The 22,035-nt window shown below is 46.6% G+C and overlaps 1 protein-coding gene across 3 annotated transcripts in view; it reads left to right on the top strand.

The window, feature by feature from the left end:
• HYDIN (HYDIN axonemal central pair apparatus protein) overlaps positions 1-22,035 on the top strand; it is a 289,372-nt gene that overhangs the window by 210,928 nt on the left and 56,409 nt on the right. For all 3 annotated transcript variants that reach the window (XR_016022033.1, XM_088800246.1, XM_019757602.3), the window contains 13 exons: positions 649-832; positions 3,237-3,378; positions 4,102-4,264; positions 5,160-5,786; positions 7,930-8,148; positions 10,290-10,492; positions 10,689-10,871; positions 11,687-11,806; positions 14,470-14,629; positions 14,734-14,906; positions 15,532-15,730; positions 19,439-19,538; positions 21,044-21,143. Coding sequence is in view for 2 of the 3 variants with exons in the window: in XM_088800246.1 (XP_088656372.1) it covers positions 649-832; positions 3,237-3,378; positions 4,102-4,264; positions 5,160-5,786; positions 7,930-8,148; positions 10,290-10,492; positions 10,689-10,871; positions 11,687-11,806; positions 14,470-14,629; positions 14,734-14,906; positions 15,532-15,730; positions 19,439-19,538; positions 21,044-21,143 (2,573 nt within the window). In the remaining variant the exon portion in view is untranslated. The remainder of the gene's footprint in view (positions 1-648; positions 833-3,236; positions 3,379-4,101; positions 4,265-5,159; positions 5,787-7,929; positions 8,149-10,289; positions 10,493-10,688; positions 10,872-11,686; positions 11,807-14,469; positions 14,630-14,733; positions 14,907-15,531; positions 15,731-19,438; positions 19,539-21,043; positions 21,144-22,035) is intronic.

Raw genomic sequence — 22,035 nt, 5'->3', positions numbered from 1 at the left:
GAGCTATGGAGTTGCACTGCTTCCTTCATCAACAAAGTCTTGCTACAAAGAAAAAGAAATGGCAGCCAAACTAAATAGTGTCACCCTCTGACAAAAAGCTCTCGTCTCCCCAAACACTGGCAGTAACCAGTTCCTGGCCAGTGGTGACCAGTCAGTGCACTACACTTTGGGTAACACTGCAGTGTAGCAGAGGCTGCTTGTCAGTGGTTCCTGTTATCAAAACCGTTACACTCCACAGCAGTAATACCACTAAGAAAGGTAGAAATGACCCATCTGCCACTGCTGTCCTTGCTGCCTGTTTCTCTGTGCATGGGGACATCTTTCCTCTGCATCCTTCTTCCCCATATCTCACGGATCTTCCCAAACCCTCACTTTAACATTTAGTTTGTTTTCCTTATTTCTATAGAGACAGAATAAGCCCTTTTATTTTCTACAGATATGTGTGATAAAGGTCTTCCATGACTGATAAAATGCTTTTATTTTTCTCTCGTTTTACACCAGCACCTTGAATTCAGCCCGCAGTTCAATGATATTTTCCTCGAGGCCCAGTAGGTCTGCAGAACCAACTACAGCACTAGTCAAAAGCAACTTTGTCTAGAACAAGTGGCCTGTGGCCATGGTAACTGTCTGTGCTCTCTCTGGTTTCAGCTGAGTGACTGCTACCGAGGGGTGGTGTTTGACAGCCTCGACACGCTCTTTGCTCGGAACGCGGCTATTGGCCTCCTGTGCCTGCTGAAGGCCATCGGCAACCGGGAGCACATCTACATTCTCAACATGGCACAGGATTACGCAGCCATGAAGGCCCAGGAGAAAGCCAAAAGGGAGCAAGAAGGCAAGCCAGGCCCCGTACCCTCCTGGACTGTCCTCCACGGGCCCTAGCAGGTCTTGCTGCTAAACAGAGTGATAGCCTTTTATAAAGGCTCCCCTGCCAGGATAACCCGTTGGGCTTAAGTGAAGCTATTATATTTGCCATCTCATTGGTGCCCCCACCTCTCCCTGTGAGGTGGCTGGAAGTTCTTATTTGCATGTGAGGGAACTGAGACAGAAGGGACCTGTTGAGAGATTATAGAAGGAAGGGTGAACTCAGCTCTTCTGACAAGAGACGCATCCCTCTTTCCCCCAATATCACAGTATTCAGCTTCATCTCCTCGATAATTGCCACTCACCTGATGGGAACACATCACAGGTCCCATCTGGATTCAGATAACTGATTCGCTTGTTGGTTTTGTTGAAGCCAACTCTGTGTTTCCTGTAAAACTACAGGTGCTGCTAAATTTTACGAAACAGCAACATTTGAGCCTACTGTGTACCAGGCACGGCAGCAGACCTTTTGTATACTTTATGTGTCTTTAAATGGCATGCTATCTCCATTTTGCTGATGGGAAAATGAGGCTCAGAGATATCAAAAGTCTTGTGTAAGATCACATAGCAAGTCATTAAGGTCTCCGTAACTCTAAAGCCTTTGCTTTTTCTGTCATTACACCAGTGGCCTGGAAAACTTCACTGATTAATAAATAATACAGAGAGAAGGGGGGTCGGGGAGGGAGAGAGAGAGAGAGAAATGTTAACGCAGTAAGTTCCCAATTTAGTCAGAAGCAGACCTAGAAAATTTTGACCCCAAGAGAAGAGGTGACATTGTCTCTGGGAAGCAAAATCCTGCTGTGTCTTCAGCTCCATCCACATCACTGCCCTTCCCCTCTTGGCCTGACCTCTCTCTTCTGGAAGAATCTATACAAATTATAATGCTTTTCCATTGAAGGAAATATTTATAAACACTGAGCTCTCTTAGTTCTTAAACAGAACTCAAAGACTGCTTCCTTATATTCTCATTCAGAGAAAAATAGTTAGGAAAAACGACCAGGCATCCCCCAGCAATATTTCAACCTCCAAGTTCCTAGTTTTTCAGAAAGCTCATCTCCCCATAATAATCAACTTGAAAGAAATTTTCTCAATTGTCTGTAGATTGAAGTTTTTCACAGTTGCGTATGGACTCTTCGCCCCTCAATCGTCTATATTCAAAAAAGCCCTGAGTGGTAGGTGAGGGTAAAGGGGATCAAATATATGGTGATGGAAGGAGAACTGACTCTGGGTGGTGAACACACAATGGGATTTATAGATGATGTAATACAGAATTGTACACCTGAAATCTATGTAACTTTACTAACAATTGTCACCCCAATAAACTTTAATTTAAAAAGAGAGAGAAAAAGCCCTGAGACAACACACAGTAACAATATTATTATATTAAAATCTAATTTTTATTGAACACTTATGAATGTGCCAGGCACTGAACTAGGCATTTTACATGACTGCTTATTGGATCCCCACAATAGTCCTATGAAGGAGGAATTCGTCTTACCTATGACTATTCCTTGGTAAATGTCAGAGAAAGGAGTCAAATGCAGATCTCTGAGCCCAAAGCTAACATGAGAAGGTAGGTGAGACTGTTGTCCCCGTGAAGTGTGAAAAGTGTGGAAAAGAAGCCGAGTGCCTTTGTGCTGAGTGTGAAGCACGTTTCTGGACCTGGACTCTGCAGGGGGTGGAAGGTGACCCCTTTGGTCTGCAAATGGCTCTGTCACCCTGAGCTCCTCGGTGGCATATGTTTATAATGGGTAAAGTCCATGGGTGGTGTATTCATTTCCTATCGCTGCTGTAACAAATTACTGCGAACTTGGTGACCTAAAACAACACCGACTTACAGCTCTGGAGGTCAGAAGCCCTAAAATCAGGTGTCAGCAGGGCTACGTTCCTTTGGAGGCTCTAGTGGAGAACCCGTTTCCTTGCTTTTTCCACTTGCTAGGGGCTGCCTGCCTCCTTGGCTCATGGCCCCTACCTCACAGCTCTCTGCCCTCACGTCACCTCTACTCTGTCCTTTTGTGATGATATTGTGCCCACTTAGATAATCCAGGAAAATCTCTCCAATTCAAGGTCCTTCACTTAATCACATCTGCAAAATCCTTTCTGCCACGTAAGGTAACATAGTCACATGTTCTAGGGCTTAGGACAGGGACACATTTGGGGCCACTATTCAGGGAAACAGATGGAGGCCAATTTTGGAACTGTGTGAATGAGGGAAGTCCCAGCAGGGGTTAGAAAAACTGTTGCCACACCAGCCACCTCTCACTGTCACAGACGCTCCGAAGCCTGTTCAGGCTGAGAGCTGAGCCATGGGGGAACCTGCAGCCAAAGCTGGTGAACTACTTTTCCTCACCTTCCTGTCTCTGTTCCCCGCACAGAGCACAAACGCAGGGAAATGCTTGAGAAAGAGAAGGAGCGTCTCCAAACTATGGATGAGGAAGAATACGAGGCCTTGACAGAGGAGGAGAAAATTGCATTCGATAGAGAGGTTCAGCAGGCCCTCCGGGAGAGGAAGAAGAGGTGGGACTCAAGGGCTGGCCTCAGCAGAAGCACCGCCCCCTGGAGACTGACTGGGGTCGTCCTCCAGGGAGGCGTCAACAGCCGCGGGAGACCCAGGCAGATGACCTGCTGAGAGCAGGAAAATATCTTGCCCACCCAGGGTGCTGGCGCTACAGCCTGGCAGGGTTTTTCCCATTCTCCTCTTCTTCCTTCTCTCTAGGGGGGCATTTGGGACTAGGAGGAAGGCTGTGTAATATAATAGGGGGAGCGGTTTGGGACCCCAGTGCTGTCCTGGGGCTTCCGCTGGCTCCCCCTGACAGCTGCTCCCTGGGTGTGTCTCATCAGCCTCTGCTCAGGTGTCCACAGCTGGTGACCCAGGGCCACTCTCTCGACATGGGCGTGGTGGTTGCCCCCCAGAACTCTGCCATTTCTCCTCCTTCCCTAGCCACTCTGTTGGCCTGTGGAGGTCCTGTCCATCCCCTGAGGTCTGCCTCTTTCTCCCAGGTGACCCTCGGCCTGGGCAGTCCCCCAGAGACCCTGGGCATGCTCCGAAGCCAATGCTCTCAGCCATGTCTGTGCCCCTCCCTGGGGAACACACAGGAATGACTAGATTTCCTCCACACCACCTAGGGCCCAGGGGACTCGGGCCACTAGCTCAGGCTCTCAGATACAGGTGGGAGTGGGATACATATCCCAGGCAAGGAGGGACTCTGAACTCAGTTTTCTCTGCCTGATTTAATGAAGGGAGATGGAGAGGTTGGCAAAGGAGATGCATGAAAAGAAGCTACAGCAGGAGCTGGAGCGACAAAAGGAAGAAGATGAGCAAAAACGGAAGACCAGAAAAACAAAGCAAGCACCAGGAAAGGAGGAACCGTCCCTGAAGAAACCCCAGACATCAAGCCGTCAGGTACCCCTCCTCACTTGCTCCTTACCAAGAGGCAAAAGCAGAAGGATCAGCCATTGTAACTGGCCAATCGATCCAACACATTTTCCCTCCAGAAAATGGACCTAGTACTAGAATGCTGTTTGGCTTTTATGGTGGAGCAGGAGGGAGGCAAAGCACCCACATCTGATTGCCTGCTAAGTGTCGTGCTTATTCTTTGTTATGCTGTCGTCTTCGCATCCTGCCCACCCTGCGAGGTTCAGAGTTTGTCCTTGACAGCGCAACAGTCAAGGAAAACTCTCGGCATAAGCTTGTGCTTGCAGACAAGTACCAACAGTGTATCAGCCTGCCAAGCTTAGCGGTCACATCTCTACCCACTGTGATGGGGGCGGGGAGGCAGAATGGCCAGAGCAGCGCTCAGGGTGGCTGTCATGGCCCCAGGGTGTAGCTGGCTGGTGTGCCCATTGGCCATTTCAGCACCATGAGTTCTGAGGGTGCAGCTCAAGCCAGACTCCCAGACAAGGTGCAGACTGGTCCCAGCAGGTGAGCGAGACAGTGACCACAGCATTCTGTGGCCTCTCCCACAGCACCTGAACGCAGGTGCAGAAGGGCCATCTTTGGTGATCTTTTCCTATTGATCCTGCAGAACAGTATTTCTCAACCAGGAACACACATAAAGTCACCGTGCACCTTTGTCACAATGTACCCTGCCAGGCCCTAGCCAGACCTGTAATAAGAAAGGACCACTGAATGGATATTTTGATAATGGTCCCCAAGGTGACTTTTAGATGCATCTCTGGTGCGTATAAGAGGTGCCTAGAATACTGCGAGGCCTTCTTATAAAAATAAAACATCCTCTTGCTCCTTTTTATGTGATTTGCTCTCGCTGTAAGCATATTTTATGTGTTTTGTCTTCTAGATTACTACTTTGTCCAAACTAGATGTCAAGATGGACACAACAGAAAGAAAAATCTCTGTGAAGGAGCAGGTAACGGATGAGAAGGAAGAACTAAGCAAGAAGAGGAAGACCCAACTGGAGGATAATAGCATCCTTGGGTTTCCTGTTGTGCAGGAGCAAGAGGACAGTGAAGGGGACCTCTCAAAGGACGCTGACAAGACTTTGGCCCAGAAGTTTAAGACCTATGAGTTGACTTGGAAGGATATCCGGAACATCCTCACATACTGGGACCGGAAGCAAGGAGTTCAGCTGCCTCCTGCTGGGATGGAGGACCTGCCCCACGAGCCCGAGGACCAGCGCCAGGTTCCGTCGGGGGGGCGCAGGGGCCGCAAGGACCGGGAGAGGGAACGTGCAGAGAAGGAACGAGCCGAGAAGGAGCGCCTGGAGCGGGAGAAGGCCAAGAGGGAGCGTCTGGAGAAGCTCCGGGCACTGGAGGAGCAGAGCGATGGAGGAGAGGGAGACCGGGAGGAGGACCAGGAAGGGAAGCGGGATCTGGGTGTGCCCTTCATAAACATCCAGACACCTGACTTGGAAGGCTGCAGCTGGAAGCAGGCTCTGGAGAATGACAGGCTCCCCAAAGCGGATCAGGTATAGACTCTTCTGCAGGACGGAGGTATAACAAATCAGGTAGCAGGTACTGTGCCAATCATCGCTGAAGTGTTTCTTTCTACATAACGTCCATATCCCCTCAATTCCATTCATCTCTGATGCCCCCTTGGATAAGACAGTGGCTAAAAGGACCTCTTCTACTTGGGGAAAATCCACAGAAAGTTCCACAGATCTAAATTATTCCATCTAATTGCATAAAAGGCCACCTGTAGGGTTGATTTTTAATATTGACAGTACCAGTGGTACAGGCTGGCAAGGTATACTTTGGGGTGAAGCAAGAGGCTCAACTTCGCTATAAACTTTTTCCCACAAGCTCCCCACAGTGACAGAAATTATATTAGGTTGGTACAAAAGTAATTGCGGTTTACAAGGTTAAAAACAATTGCAAAAACCATGATTACTTTTGAAACAACCTAATACTATTCACTGTGTCACTGTGGGGAGCTTGTGGGAAAAAGTTCCTAAAAACAAAATGTAGGTAGCATATATCCAAAAGCCACCTCGGGCAGTGGTTTGCAGGGGATGGTTATTATAGCCTTTTGTCCAGGGACAGACTTTTCCTATAAAACACCAGAAAGCAAATGTGTTAGGCTGCAGCTTATACAGTCTCTGTGGCAACCACCAACAGCATGTAAATGAATGGGCATGGCTCTGTATTTACAAAAACAGATAGCAGGCCAATTTTAACCAGGAGGGGGCACACTTTGCTGACTTAGTTTATCAGAAACTAGATGCAACCTTAAAAAGTAGAGAACAGAGAACAGAGCCTGAGAAGGATACATGGCAGGTAAGCATTGATGGGCGGATGGGGGAAATGCAGGAGGGCAGATTCGGACGTGATGTGGCCTCGCAGTCTTGCCATAGTGGTGCAGGGCCCAGGGGGCAGAAGGCAATTGCAGGACACACAACACCAGCTCCACTCCTTGGACAGTTCTGCGTCGGGTCAGCCTGGGAAGGAATTGTTCTTTTTTTTTTTTTTTTTTTTTCCCCAGAAATATGTTTTTTTTAAAAGAGCATCTCATCTTGTTTTGTACTCTATCTAGTACTATAGCCAAGATCTTCTTGCCTTGTTTTATAGCCTCCACATTCCAAACCATAGGTCAGATTGTGGCTAAAAGAACTCCCTGGCTCTATTAATTTAATAATCGGTACAAGTTATTCATCCCTTTCCTCACAAACATTCTAAATCCTGGGCGTTAACTCTGGTTACTCATTAGTCAGGAAATGTCTTTCGCGGCCTAACCCACAGGATGAGAAACATGGAGTTCCATGAAGATACGTACTTACCCGCAGAGCCTCATAACCCGTTTGGTCCACAGAATGAGCACTCGGATGGTCTATAACATGTACTAGTGTGATGACGACAATTAATCTAGGAATAGCATCCTTCTTCTGAGGGTTTTACAAGTGGAAAAGGAAGTTACTGCTAAGTTTTCAAGCCACCTGCTCTGGAGCCTGTTTGTGCATTACATGTCAGAGCAGAATGCAAGAATGCCATGGGAATAAATTCCCTCTCAGGTTTCCTTTCGACTTCTCTCTTCAGTCCCACCCTCTACGCTAGTCCCAGAACCTTTGCTTTTTTCCTTTGCTGGCATTGACCTGCTCCAATCCTAACTTTCTTTCACCTTTTAGGTGAAAGGAAAGAACATTTAAAGATAAAAGAAAAATTAACATGGAATCTGAAAATAGATTGAACAACTGTAGACATTAGAATCTTAAGAGCTGATCTCTTTAAACAGATTTATTGAGTGCCTACTGTATACTAGATGAGGTTTTATGTTGATTTGGTTCCTGTCCTAATGGAGTTGACAGTCCATTTGCAGAGACAGACAATGAAACAGTCACAATAAAGTGACAAAGGCTATGATGAGAGAGATAAAGGGAACACACAGCCTACAGCAAGAGCCCCAGCCAGGTCTGGGGCTGTGGGGTCTGGAAGGATCCACAGAGCTGTGTCAGAGGCCCTTTACACCCCTCCCCGGACACATGCCCACTGCAGTGGCGTCTCCCCAGAATGCCGAGGGAAAAGGCGGGAGGCCTAAACCAACCTGTGCTCACTGGCAGGCGCCTAGGGGGTAGCCCGCCCTCTGCTCAGGAAGTTAACAATGGGCTTTTCCTTTAGATCCTAGACTCCTTGGGTCTCGGTTCATCTGGACCGCCCATCCCACCTCCTGCCTTATTCTCAATCATCTCCTACCCTGTGAAGCGGCAGCCTTTGGCCACGATGGAAATCCTGAGGCATTTTGTGTTTGTAACTCCACCCCAAGATCTCTTCCTGCTGGAGGAGAAAAAAGAGGTGGAATCAGAACCAGAGTTTTCAAATACCTCCAGCTCTGTGAAGGTAAGGAGTGAGCTCACCCTGACCTTGGCAGGCCTTCAGACGGGTGCGGAGACAGTGTTGCCCTCCGCATGGCCAAAACTTGAGTGTGGTGGTTTCCCTCGCCTCACTGGGGATCCTGCCTGAGGACCCCGAGTGAGCCTCTCTTAGCTCCACATTCCCAGGGTCTGACTTTTCCTGCTTCCCAGGAGGAGACTGAAAATGACTGATTTTCATCTACCAACCTTACTGATCCCCGCTGGGACGGTTTAGGGAATTTGTCAAATTACTCTGAAGCTCACCTGCAAGAAAAACAATAAGCAAAACTAACTCTTTTAAAAAGATAGTAGAATGTATTTGTGAAGCTATTAATATTAATAAGTATTAATAAATAATTCATACAATGCCTAAGAATACAAGAATGAACAAGCACAGGTTAAGGGAACACACACCACTAGAGAAAGGAGAGACTACTGAAGAAATTATGATGGGAAGAGTGGATATTTTGGGTAAAGTCACTTTTGATCTCGCCTGACACAATACAGTAAAATTAATCCCAGCTCTATTAAAAATATAAGCAATCAAAATGAAATCATGTAAAAGTAGAAGAAAATGTATAGACAATTACTAGGATAAATCACAAAGGAAAAATAGATTTCACCAATAATATGCAGAGACATATGTATTAAAAAATTATGGAGGGGTTTTTTATTTCCAGAAGAGTATGGTGGCCCAAAATTTGAATCTCTCCACTCAGCCTCCTACAAACCATGCATATCTGCAAAGAATAAATAAAACCAGCAGCAAATAAAAATCACCTGCAGGCTCTGCCTATAGCTCAAGCAGGTGACAGAGATTGCCTCAAACTTCAATTTACAACTAAGTAGGAAATCACCATCTGCAGTGAGCAGCATCAGTGGGCAGGCCTTACTAGAGCAGAGTTCAAATTTGAAAAAAAAAGATAAAGAAGGAAAAATAAAGAAGAAAAAACATCAGAGGGGGCTATTACACCAACCTCTTTTCTGAAAAGTGGCCATTGCCAGGAAAGAGTTAAGCATTCTTGAACATAATCATTTTAGGAGGAACTCTAGCTCACCTCCAGTTGATGAAGGAAAGCTCTTCAATCTAGAAGAATGACAGCTAAAATTAGAGAAAGAATGGTAGAAATAGAAAAGCACTATTCTGTTATCCCCAGTGGGGGGGGGAGGGGAATGATTAAGGAGTGCCAGAGGATAAAAAAAAAAAAAAGCAGTGGTTTGTTGAGGAACAAGACACTCTCTCGAACTAGTGTGTCATCCCACAGGTGACTGGCCGGCTGCAAAGGGAAATGTCTACTTGATCATGGCCGGATCTGAAAGGCACCCTCTGGCCCCTCAAACACACTTCACATCTGTAATCATGGGTCAATTTGACATTATCTGTCCCTTGTTGTGATGAAGGGTAATATGCACAGCATCCTCTGTGAATCTGTTTAAGTTTGTAAGCCTAATTTTCAGTTGACAGAAAATACAGGGAATAAAAGGAATAAGATAGATGACACTGAGAATAGGTTGAAAATTTCAGACTATGGAATATTCTATAAGAACATAGATCTGGACTCTCCAAATAATCAGTGTGATTGGGTGGGTAGTCGTGGGGATATAAAGTACAGGATAGGGAATATAGTCAAAAATGTGGTAGCAACTTTTTTTATACTGCTAGGTGGGTACCAGACTAATCGGGGGGAATCATTGTGTAAATTATATAAATGTCTAACCACTATGCTGTACACCTAAAATGAATATAAAATCATACTGAATATCACCTGTAACTGAAGAAAATAAATAAAAAATAAAGTAATACATGAAAAAAAAAAGATACTAAAGAAACACAGTAACCAAATGTAATACAGGAACACACTCCCTGCCAGCTTCAAGCTTTCTTTAGGGATATGGCCTCCTCCTCAGGGAATGGGATGCCAAGGAAAGCACTAGACTTCTCTTTACTTCTCTTCCACTCTAGTGTAGTAGGCTGGGCCCTGCTGTGCTCCAGGCAGCTGCCAGCACCCTGAACGTGCGGCACAGGCACCCCAGCGTGCAGACGTGTTGTAGGCATCTCTGTCTTCGGTTCGTGTGTATGTAAGATGAGTATTTAAGACCTCGTGCTCATTTTTAATTATGGCCCAGGAGGAGCAGGCCGCCTCATCTAAGGGGAACAAACAGAAACAGAAAGAAAAACCAGATCAGGCCCGCGAGACTCAGAAAGACAAACGTCGCATGGCCGTCAACAGGAAGGGCCTTTCCGGGACCACTTCGCAAACCGTTGGCCCGCTGTCAGACCTCGACCAGAACAACTTCTCTGGGCAGCACTTCCAGGAGAAATTCATCAGGTGGGCCTCTGAGCGACCCGGGGAGGGAAATGCTGAAGCCCCACCTGGAGGGTGTGGCAGCAAGTGGGAGGGGACAAAGCTGTGCGCCCCCAGGCTGAACCCCAGCAGGACGGGGCTTCTCCCAGGCGGCATGCCCTGTCTTCGCTTGGCACGAAGGAAGCATTGTCACTTGAAAAGCCTGGGTGGTCATTTGCAGGCTGAATCATTTCCGGTGGGTCGTGCCAGCCAACGGTGAGGTGACGTTGCGAGTGCACTTCTCTTCTAATGACCTCGGGAACTTTGACCAGACGTTTAACTTTGAGATCCTTGGAACTCGCCGCCAGTACCAGCTTTACTGCCGCGGTGTCTGCACTTACCCATACATTTGCCAAGACCCAAAGTAAGTGCATTTTATTTTACGAGACAGAACAGGTTGACAGACACATTCCAGGCCCCTCCTCCCCCCATGTTACTTTGAACAAGGTGGCTCTTAATACTGGTGTGGCACTGGGACAGCCTGCCAGGTCCTCTGGGCCTGGGCTCCAATGTCTTAGACACTGACTAAGCCACAGCAATGACGTGATACCATGAGGCTGAGATCAAGACGTTAATCGGGGAGAAGAGGGGGAAAGTCTTCCTATTTACTGCAGGACTTTTTGTCCTACAATATGACTGTATGGGCGGGCTTTCCTCTGATCTAGTGAACACCACTATACGTGCTATGAACCACACAAAGGCACCTGGCTGAGCAAGCTAGTGTGGCAAGCACCCCTCGCACCCCCGCGAACCTTCTATAGCTCATCCAGCAAGAGGAACTCTTTTACAATTCTGACTAAGGAGGTGCGTTGTACAAGGAACTCAGAAACTGGTTAATATCCACAGGAACTAGTTTTCCAGAGGGGTTCTCAGGAGATTTTCTAGCTTGGCACAAGCGAACAGGACATCCAACTCAACTCTATCGTCAGCCCCTCATTAGGAAAGACACCAATGGGCATCTTTGTTCTCAAGTTCAAACTGTACTATTTTCACTCAGGACCAGAGGGGAAGGAAGGGGCAGGAATAAAGGCTCAACAAAGGTCCTCAAATTATGCATCATTCTGTCTGCAGACACCTGGACCCTTTGCTGAGTAGGGAGTGTTGGGGTCATGTAAACATCAAGTGGCATGTTGAATTTCCATTCAGGCAGCCTCTCCTCTTTTCCTTCCATGTATTCAGAGTGGTATTCTCTCAGCGGAAGATGGACATGAAGATAAATGAAGTCATCTTTAAGACATATGTTATGAGCATGGAGAGGTTTTACTTCGGGCCACTGCTTTGTGGCAAATCAAGAGATAAGTAAGTGTTCCGTTATCTCAAAGCAGATTTCAGACCCCTGCACTAGACTCCTGAATGGTACATGCAGAGTTCCTGTGTAGACATAGCTTTTACTAATGCTGCCTCGATCCCTGAACCACAAATTAGGAGAACTGGTTTTTGTAGCCCAAGTTTCTGCTAAGCACCAGATGAATGGGGGTGCAATTTACCCAAGGGAAAGCCTGGAAGAGGACCAGGTTTTGGTGGGAGAAGGATGGGATCCAGAGTTCACTTTGGGATATGTTAAGTTTGAGAGGCTTGGAAGACATAGCTGGTAGCCACATAAAGCAGCGAATAGGCTACACAGTTTTGGTTCTCAGAGAACAGAGGCCTGTCTTCAAGACAGCAAAAGCCATGGGTGTGGAGGAGATTGCCTAAGAAGAGAGGACAGTAAGGAGAGGACCACAGATGGAGCCCCGAGGAGCTCCCCCACTCACAAGAGTTGAAACCAGCAAAGGAAATGAGAAAGAAGGCGAGAGCGATTGGTGGAGATCAGAAAGGGGTGGTGTCACAGAGCCACGAGGAGAGGGTGTGGTCAGCTATGCTGAATGCCATAGAGAGGACAGAGGGGGACATCGGTGTCCACAGGGTTCAACGTCACTAGGGCCCTTAGCAAGATCCCTTACGTGGGAGTTCTGAGAATGAAGTCCAAGTGAAATGACGAGGGAGTCAGTGGGACGTGAGGAAATGGAGACAGGGTGCAAAGGTAGCTCTTTGGAAAAGCATGGCTGTGAAGGGAGCCAGAGGAGTTGAGAATGGGAGGGAGACATAGAATCCAGGGAAGGCTGTTCTTACAATGTTTGGATGCCAAGGGAAAGTAGGGAGGAAGAGGTTGGAATTTCAGGAGAACAGAAGGGCCATCGGCTCCCTGCGGTGACACAATGGGATGTGTAGATTGGCCTTTGCCAGGAAGAGGGACCATCACTTCATGAGAGGAGAGAGGATGGTGAGGCAGCTTCAGGTGCAGGGAGGGTTGCAGATTTGGTTGAACAGTGAGGAGGTTCCATGCAGCTGTTTCTCCAGGGTGAATGATGTAAGGACATCCCTAGCAGTGGGGGAAGTTAAAAGTGTTGAGAAAATGAAGAAGGTATGAAACAGTTTTTGTGGAAAGTGGGAGAGGGAGAATATTAGAGAAATCGATTAAGGTGATCAGACCGAATTGGAAGGCCAGTGAGGTTGACGATCAGCTATGTTTAGCGGTATTAGTTTTTTCTGTTATACACAAACTTCTTATTATATCGGCAGAGAGATGACACCAAAACTGGAACCAAGGTCTCAACATGTCTTCACTCTAGTGGATGCTGTGATGAATAGAGAGGGTTTATTTCTGTGCTTCTTTGGTAGAACTAATGAGCCATCTTTGTTCTCTGTTCCCTTAATCTCTCCACTTTGTTTTCTGAGATGCTGGACTAGAAAGTGAAGGTGAAGAGGGTTTGCTAGTGACGGAGAGGATCTTCAAGGCCCAGGAGAAGGGCTCAGCGGAGAGGAGGAGCGTGGGTCAGGTTGATGGACATGAGATACAGAGAAGCGTGGGGTGGGAGTCAGGGAAATGGCCATTCAGAGAGGCATGGGTGCAGAACAGCGCTGGAATTCACCAGGATTGAGGGCCAAACAGCACTGCTCCAGGAGGAGGACAATTACGTGGCCCAGAGACAAGGGCCGGTGCAACCAGGTGTAATTCATTTATTCGTTTCAACCTTCCTGAGCTTTAATGTCCTCATTTGCAAAATGGAAAATAGTAGCACCCACCTCACAGATTTGCGGAGACTGCACTGGATAACACACATTAAACTTTTAGCACAGTGACAGATGGTGGTGACCCCCGGTTGAAGGTGAGGGCCACCACCCCTTTGGCAGTCACACAGAGGGTGCGCTGTCTCTCTGACTGATTTGGTCTCTGCCATTCACTCTCCTTCCTTCCTCCATCATAGCCTGTCCAAAAAGCTTTTTGCACTGTTTCTGGGCACCAGTGGGTGCTGCGGTGCCCTGCTTCCCTGACCTGTGCTATGATCTCTGATGATCTGCTTCTTTACTGGCAGTTCTTGCACTTTCTATGGTTTCTTTTCTGCTCAGTATCATTAACTGAGCAGCTTCCACTGCCCGTGCTGCTCGATTCTGTGACTCTCTTCCTAAGGTACCAAGGAGCAGAAACAGCCTTGTAACTGAACAATGCAAAATCAATCCATGGCAGCATAGTGACATCCTGTGCAGGTATAGAATGTCATCTCTAAAACAGATGTGAAAGAACATGTTACTCAAATGGTCATCTGTCCTGGGAATATAAGCACTGAGAAGGATGCTTATATTTCTCAGAATTCTTTGCAATTATAAAAACTACCATTCATTGGGCATTTGATATCTGCAGTTGTCCCCAGAGCATTCGGTGCACTATTTCATTTAATATTCACAGAAATCCCAGGAGGCATCATCATCCCATCTTAGAGATGAGGAGGAAACCAAGGTTTGGGGGGTCAGGTCACGGCTGCAAGTGTTCACAAAGCTTGTGTTCTCAGCCACGTGCCACTGCCTCAGTGTAACCGCACGCTCCTTTGGAATCGCCTTGTACCTCACAATCTCCTTTTCCGCCTGAACTGTCAGTCAATCCCCACATTCCTCACTTATCCCTCTTTTTTGTCCATTTCCAGATACAAGTCATCCTTGTTCCCAGGCAACATGGAGACACTGACCATCCTGAACACTTCCCCAATGGTCGCGGACGTGTTCTTCTCCTTTCAGAACGATGTCAAAGCAAGCACCTACTTCTTGGAGCCGGTCAACATGATTCTAAAACCCAATGAGAAACAGGTACAGTCCCATGGAAACCAGTCCACCAGGGCAAGGCTTTCTTGGGAAATTGGAGGCCCTGGCATCCTCAGTGGCAATGTACTTTGTTGTAACGCTTCCATTAGATGCTGACCGTATGGGCCTACCCGACTGCAGTCGGGGTCTTTGAAGACAGCGTTGTCTGCTGCATCAAGGAGAACCCCGAGCCAGTCATCTTCAAATTAAGCTGCCAGGGGATCCGCCCAGAACTGGAGCTGGAGCCCCGGCAATTACATTTTGACCGGCTCCTGCTGCACAGGTCAGAGCTCTGGATGACACCAGGACTGGGATGCAATTGAAAGAATATTTAGTTCTAGGGTGACCCACTCACCCTGATTTATTCAGGACTTGCCAGGTTTCAGCACTGAAAGCCCTGTGTAATGGGAAACTTCTGGTCCTGTGCAAATCAGGGTGTTTAGTAACCCTACTGAGTTAACTTGGGCTCAGTGGCTAGACTTCATCAGGGTCAAGCCCCCATCCCCCCACCCCCCAAGATCAACTGCCAAAGTGTGTGCATATTTGCATTTTTTCAGAAGGACTTGCTTTTTCCAGATTCGCAAAGCAGATCCTAAAAGGTTAAGAATCTTTGGTCTCGAAATTAGAGTACAAACAGAGCACATTAGCCCAATATTAGAACTTACATATTCATTCACTGGAATCGTTTTATTCTAAATAGAGAATGCATATTTCTGGGGCTGCTGGCAGAGAATATTGTTATGCTGTGGATCCTGTATTCTTTGATCAACACCATCAGGCCCCGTTCCATGATAAACACCGAGTAGTGAAGCTAAGCAATATTTGAAATAACCACAAGTACTTTTTCTGACCTGCCATAATAAATCAAAATCATTTGAAACTGCTAAAATGTCTTTTGGTCTCTGCAGAAAAGAATCCAAGGTCGTTCTTCTCCGCAATGTCACACCCCTGCCCGTAGCCTGGCGGATCTCCAGCCTGGAGCACCTGGGCGACGACTTCACCGTGTCCATGTTACAGGGCTCCATCCTCCCCAGGGCTGAGTGCAGCCTGCAGGTGCACTTCCAGCCCTCCAAAGCCGTCAACATCAAGAAGGCCATTCGGTTGGAGGTGAGGCTTCACACATCTTCAGACTCGGTCATCAAAATGTGTACACCTCGGGTTCCCTGACACACGTACCAACACACACTACCAACGTGACACCCACTACCAACACAGGTACACACACACGTACACACACTATCAGCAACAGACACTACCAACATATACAAACTACTAACACACACACACTGCCTATATACACACACTACCTACATACATACACACACTACCAACACAAACACACACACACACACTACCAACAACAAACACTACCAACATACACTACTAACACACACAGTACTAACACAAGTACACACACACCCACTACCAACAGACAATACCCACAGACACACTACCAACACACGTACGCACACACTCTAGGCCAGGTCTCCCTGTTACACGCTCCCTTCTGAGCCCATTTGACAACTCCCAACCCACACTACCTTGCTCTGCACACACTGTAAGCTCCGTGAAGGCAGTCTTGTTCATAGCTGATTCCCAGCGCTAAAAACAGCACTCAATCAATATTCAGTGAGGGAATGAATGAATGAATGGTGTTACTGTCCCTAGGTGAGCATTAGATTCTTGATTTCACACCCCAACCCAGGGGTGACCCTCAGATTCCTAACTCAGGAAATGTCACCTTCCATCCAGTTGCTTCCACAGACACCTAGGAGCCATCCTTGATTCCCCCTTTTCCTGACAGCCTCCCTTTCAATCTAATCCTCCAACAAGTCTTGTCAATTCTGTGTCCGTCCATCTACTTCTCTGTCTGTACTGGCCACCTGCAACATCTCACCTGGACATCTGTGGAGGCTTTCTAGCTTGTTTTCCTCTTCACATTCCCCACAAGTGTCCAGCGACATCGTGAAAAGGCTGGTCATTGTCCTTCCTAAAGCACTCTGCTGGCTTCCAGTTTCAGTACAAATAAAGCCCAGGGTCAGCTGCTTCTGAAGGCCCGCCTGCCTCTGTCTCTGCATCTTGCTCTACCCTTACTCGCACTCATTGGCTCCTGTCACATGGTCTCAGCTTTTTCCTGTTATCCTTAGGCCCTGTGGGGAGATGGCTCCTGCTTTTAGGGTCTGCTAACTGCTTCCATCGAGGGACTCCCCTGTTTGTGCACTCACACTCACGCTGTCCCTCAGAGCACCACCCCTTTCTGGTGTTATCCCACTTCTTTCTTTACTTTCTTATGCGAACTCCACTGGGACAAGAGCTCTCCTGAATTGTGCATTATCTTTATTGGTTTCCCAGGGCTGCTTTAACAAAGGGCCACAAAGTGAGAGGCTTCAAACAACAAACACATATTCTCTGACAGTTCTGGAGACCGGAAGTCTGAAATCAAGGTGTCTGTGGGACCAGGCTCCCTCTGAAGGCTCTAGGGGAGGATCCTCCCTTGCCTCTCAAGCTTCTGGTGTCCCTTGACTTCTGGCTGCATCCCTCCAATCTCTGCCTCCATCTTCACAGGGGCCTCTTCCTCTGTCTATTTCTTCTCCTTTTCTGCCTCTTACAAGGACACTTGTCATTGGATTTAGGGTCCACCCGGATAATACAGGATGATCTCATCTCAAGATCTTTAACTTAATTACATCTGCAAAGACTTTTTCCAGATAAAGTCACTCACAGATTCCAAGCATTCAGATAAGGACATACTTTTGGGGGGCCACCTTTCGACCCATTACCCCATCATATCCCCAGTGTTAGCACAGGTCTGAACATAGAAGGCACTCAGTAGAATCTGTCGAATGGATGAATGAAAAGATGTCACTGATTTTTGATGCTTGAATCAATTCTGCAACAATCAAGGGGTCATCCAGACTTCTCCTTGAATACCTCCAGGCACAGAAAACTTACCAACACTCCAAGCAGCCTGATCTTCCTTTGAACAGGACTGACTGTTAATGCTTCCTTAGGTTGAGTTCAGCTTTCTCTCTGTAATTTACATGAATTAATCCTGTTTCTACCTTTTGGAGCCAGTCAATGGATCTAATCTCTCTTATGACCTACCCATGACTTCAGATAGTTGAAAACATATATTGATAGATTTATTCAATCCACCAATGGGTAGAAGTCTAGAGGTAATAGTCAACATTTTTAACACCAGTCTCCACACAGACACTGATCTCTGCGCAGTGAACGCAGGCCATATGGCTGGTGGAGGGTCGGAAATATGCTGCCTTTATCCTTTAGTTGCTGGATCTTGGGGATTCTGGGTTTCCTATGGTGGGCACGGGGTGAGAGGCAGGCAAAGGGGATACTTGGAGAGGTCATTGTGACAGCTGTTACCACCTAGTATGGAAACCTTTCTATATTTTAGCTACTGACGTGGCACCCTGTGTGCTCCAGCAAAGCACACACAGTGGGTCTCCTCTCAGGCTCCCCGAAGTGACCTAAGACTCCTCTCCCCGCCACTACGTGCTTTCAACATCTACATGAGGAAATGCCTTGCTTTCTGGTCCCTTTGGACAGTGCTCTGGTGAACTCATTTGTTTAATTTGTGTACCTCTTAAATTGTCCTCCCTATTTTCCTCCATTACAAAATTTAATTCTGCCTCCCGCCCCACCCATACACACTAGTGAAGAAGCAAAAGAAATAGAATGTTCTGGGTACTTGGCATCTATCAGTAGAAGAGTACTGTATACATTTTGGAGCTGATAATCCAAGTTCTTTGTCCTGTTTTTCCCTCCTACTGTCAGCCCTTCTTGTCACCTCTGTCAGAGGGTGGGCAGCAAAAGAAAGAAGGTAAAACTGAAGTTGGTCCAATTTTTCTGTGAGACACTGGGAAAATGCTTGATGAAAGAAAAGATGGTAACTCTGAGTTAAAACTTGAGTTTGGTGACAGGTACTGATTTTCCTCTTGGCACCCAAAGCACAAGTAATGGGGAGTGGTGACTTCATTTTTCAACTCGAGGCTTCAGCAGAGAAGCAGGTGGTCTCCAGGCAGAGCAGGAGAGCCATACCCACTGCCCAATGGCTCTTCACATTGACAAACAGACCCTTTATCACCCCCTCATTAGTCTCAAGACTCAACAGTTGGGTCCAGCTGACATCTGACACCAGTTCAGAGGTTCCTCAGGACAGTAAAGAATTACCGGGGATGACAGTGGAGACGGCAGTGAGCAACTGGAGGCTGAGGTCTTGCTTTTTTTTTTACATTTCCAACTTTAATAGTACTGTTCTCGTAAATAAAACATTTGAAATTTCCAAAAGAGAAGCATCTTATTTTATATGAAAAATCTAGCATGTTTTCCACATGTTGAACCAGAAACAAAGCATAGAACAATTCAGATTTATAAAAATGAGTGGAGCAAGGATGATTAAGAATATACAAGTTTTCCGTTTCCACTGTCAGAAAAATGCTCTTCAGGTTTATTTTATTTAAAAAGTTCTAAAGAACACTTTTCTGCAATGTATATTCGCAGCCCAAACTTCAGTAATGGAGCAACAATCATGCAAATCATTTAAACCCAGTAATCAGACAAGATAGAAAATGCAGTCTCTTTTCCCCATTCCTGCATTGACTGTTGACACCAGCATTCCCTAAAGGGTGTTCTGAAGAACACTGACCCTACCAGTGAAGACCAAAGCTAAATGCATTTCAGAAATATTGCACACCATATCCCCTTGTTCACGATTCCCACTGCGGGTTACCTCGGTCAGGCTCCAAGCACCTCGTGGGTCTTTCTTTTACTGAGGAACTTCTCTTACCCCGACAGGTGTTAGACGTGGACAATCTTGTTGGAGTTGTTCAGGTTGAGAACATCAGCATCTTTGCAGAGTCCTACGACGTTGCCTTGGACATCACCTTTCCCAAAGGTCTGTTGACCCCATCAAGGAAAGTGTGTGTAGAAGTCACATCTTATGAGTGCAGTATATTCCGTGTGAAAAGGAAGACTAGTGGTTGTCGGGGAGGGGGTAGAATTTCAGTTAATAGTAACGCAAGCCCCAGCGTGATACTAGCAACATTGCTGTGAATCTCCATTTCTCCAAATGGAGATGACAAGCCAGGGGGGGAGAGTCCCAAATATAAAATTTGCAGAGCTCTTTTCTAAACAGTCACTTGAGAGTGAATACCTGTTTTCTGTTACCACTATTAACAAATTACCACAAGCTTTGTGGCTTAAAACAATACAAATTTATTATCCAACAGTTCCATAGGTCAGAAAATCCAACAGGAGTCTCACGAGGCTAAAATCAAAGTGCTGGCAGGGCTGCATTCCTTTCTGGAAGCTCTGGGGAGGAATTCGTTTCCTTGCCTTTTCCGGCCTTAAAGGCCACCACATTCCCTGGCTCGTGGTCCCCTTCCTTCATCTTCAAAGCCAGCAAGGTTGGGTCAAGCCCTTCCCACACTGCCGTCTCAATGGTTCTCCAGTTTTTGTCCCCCTCTTCTACTTTTGAGGGTCCCTGTGACTACACTGGGTGCCTCAGAGATCCCAGGATAATCTTATATTAAGGTCAGACGATAAGCAACCTAAATTCCATCTGATACACTAATTTATCTTTGCCGTGTAAAGTAGCATAGTCACCGGTTCCAGGAATTAAAACCCATCTTTGGGGTTGGGGAGGGGGTGGCATTATTCTTCCCACCACACTGCCCTAACCCCCAGGTTAGACCCCTCCCTTTAGTGTGCACTGTTCCATTACCCCTATCTCTGCTAGGTCTCCTCCTCAACAAGATTTATAGAACATTAGAGCTACATATTTGCCTAGATTTCATTAGTCTTATGTACAAAGATAGTTATTACGGCATAATGTGTAACAGTGGAAGACAGGAAATTACCTAAATGTCTATCAGTAATGGAATATTATTATTATAGGAATAATATTGTAAATTATGGAATAGCCATATCATGATATATTATGCAACCGTTAAGATCACATTGATGAATTCAAATATTTTTTTAAAAGATCACATTGATGAGGAATTTTTAACTATGTATGGAATTAAGTATGATGTAATGCTAAGTAAAGCAATATAAATTTATATGTAATATCCCAACTCTGTGTAGTATACACTTGATACAAATTTTTTTTTAATACTGGAAGTTTTAGCTAATGGGACACATAAAAGGAAGGACAGTGGTCCTAGGATGGAAGCCAGAGGGAGCTGCCCTGTTGAACTGGGTGCAAGAGCGCTATCTATTGTATGTTTACTACTAAGACTCAATTACAAAAGGTTTTTCTAACCATAGTGTTTTCAGAAAGCAAATCCACTGAGATTGTCATCGTGGATTTTCCATGTGAACTTCAGTAGGAAGTTCCACTGCGTCTCGCTCCCAGGCCCACTCACCTCTCCCCACCCCGGCCCCTGGCCTCTGCAGGAGCTGAAGGAGGCCTCGATTTTGGGACTGTGAGGGTCATGGAGGAGGTGAAGCAGCCCCTGCAACTGAAGAACCGTGGGAAATATGAGATCATGTTCAGGTAACCTGAAAGCATCGGGCATGTGGTTGTCTACATCCACTCGTGGCGAGAAGAGTGTGTCCGGGGGATTTAAAAACAAAATTCACTGAGGAAATCATAAGAGTGATCTTTGCCGTTAGCCTGCCTTGCCTTCAACACATGCAATTCCAACCGCTAAGAGAGCAGAGGTTTTCACACTGCTTTCAACTCTGTGACTTTCTAGGGACCTTAAGGGTCTTCTGAATACACCTGGAGCCACAAGGATCTGGGGGAGGGGGAGACACTGAGGGGGGGAGGATGTGAGGAGAAGACCCTGGGGTGAGGGGAGATCCTGGGGTGGAGGGAGGGACTAGAGATGGGGGGACCTGGCCCCAAGCTGTCCTGCCCTCCTTTCCGCTCTTCTCTCTCTCCTAAGTTGGCATTTGACATAAGATTTCGTGTGAAGAAGGGATGTCCCAGTTGTCTTTTTTCCTTTTAAGAACCACTGTATTATACCTTTCAAATGGCAGCCTGCTGGAATAGAGGTCCAGCTTTTGCTCATCTCTTGAGATTAAAAATGAAACACTAAATCTGGGAGATTCCTCAGAGAGGACAGGGTGGCACTGGGTGGGGGGAGGGGGGAGGTCACCCGTGCAGGGTCGCACAACCCTCGGTGGCAGTGCCAGCACTCATGGCCAACCAGTTTCTATGAAAGATCATCCTTCCCCCAGAAGAATTTACAGTTGATAAAGGAACCCCTCACTGGCAAACTTGGAAGAAATTCAATGTATTCATGAAAGTTTCATTTCAGCTCAGAGAACGCTGAAATTAGAGAGGTCCCACCTCGATATGACTATTAGTTAGAACTGTGTATGGAAATAATTAAGTGTAAATAAAAGCTTAACAAGCCTAGAAGAAAGCCACAGGCACTTTG

This window comes from Rhinolophus sinicus, chromosome 8 (genome assembly GCF_057876585.1).
Source record: "Rhinolophus sinicus isolate RSI-liver-muscle chromosome 8, RSI-T2T, whole genome shotgun sequence".
NCBI lineage: Eukaryota > Metazoa > Chordata > Mammalia > Chiroptera > Rhinolophidae > Rhinolophus > Rhinolophus sinicus.
The sequence above is the reverse complement of the archived record's forward strand: the minus strand, read 5'-3'. Positions and strand labels throughout refer to the sequence as shown.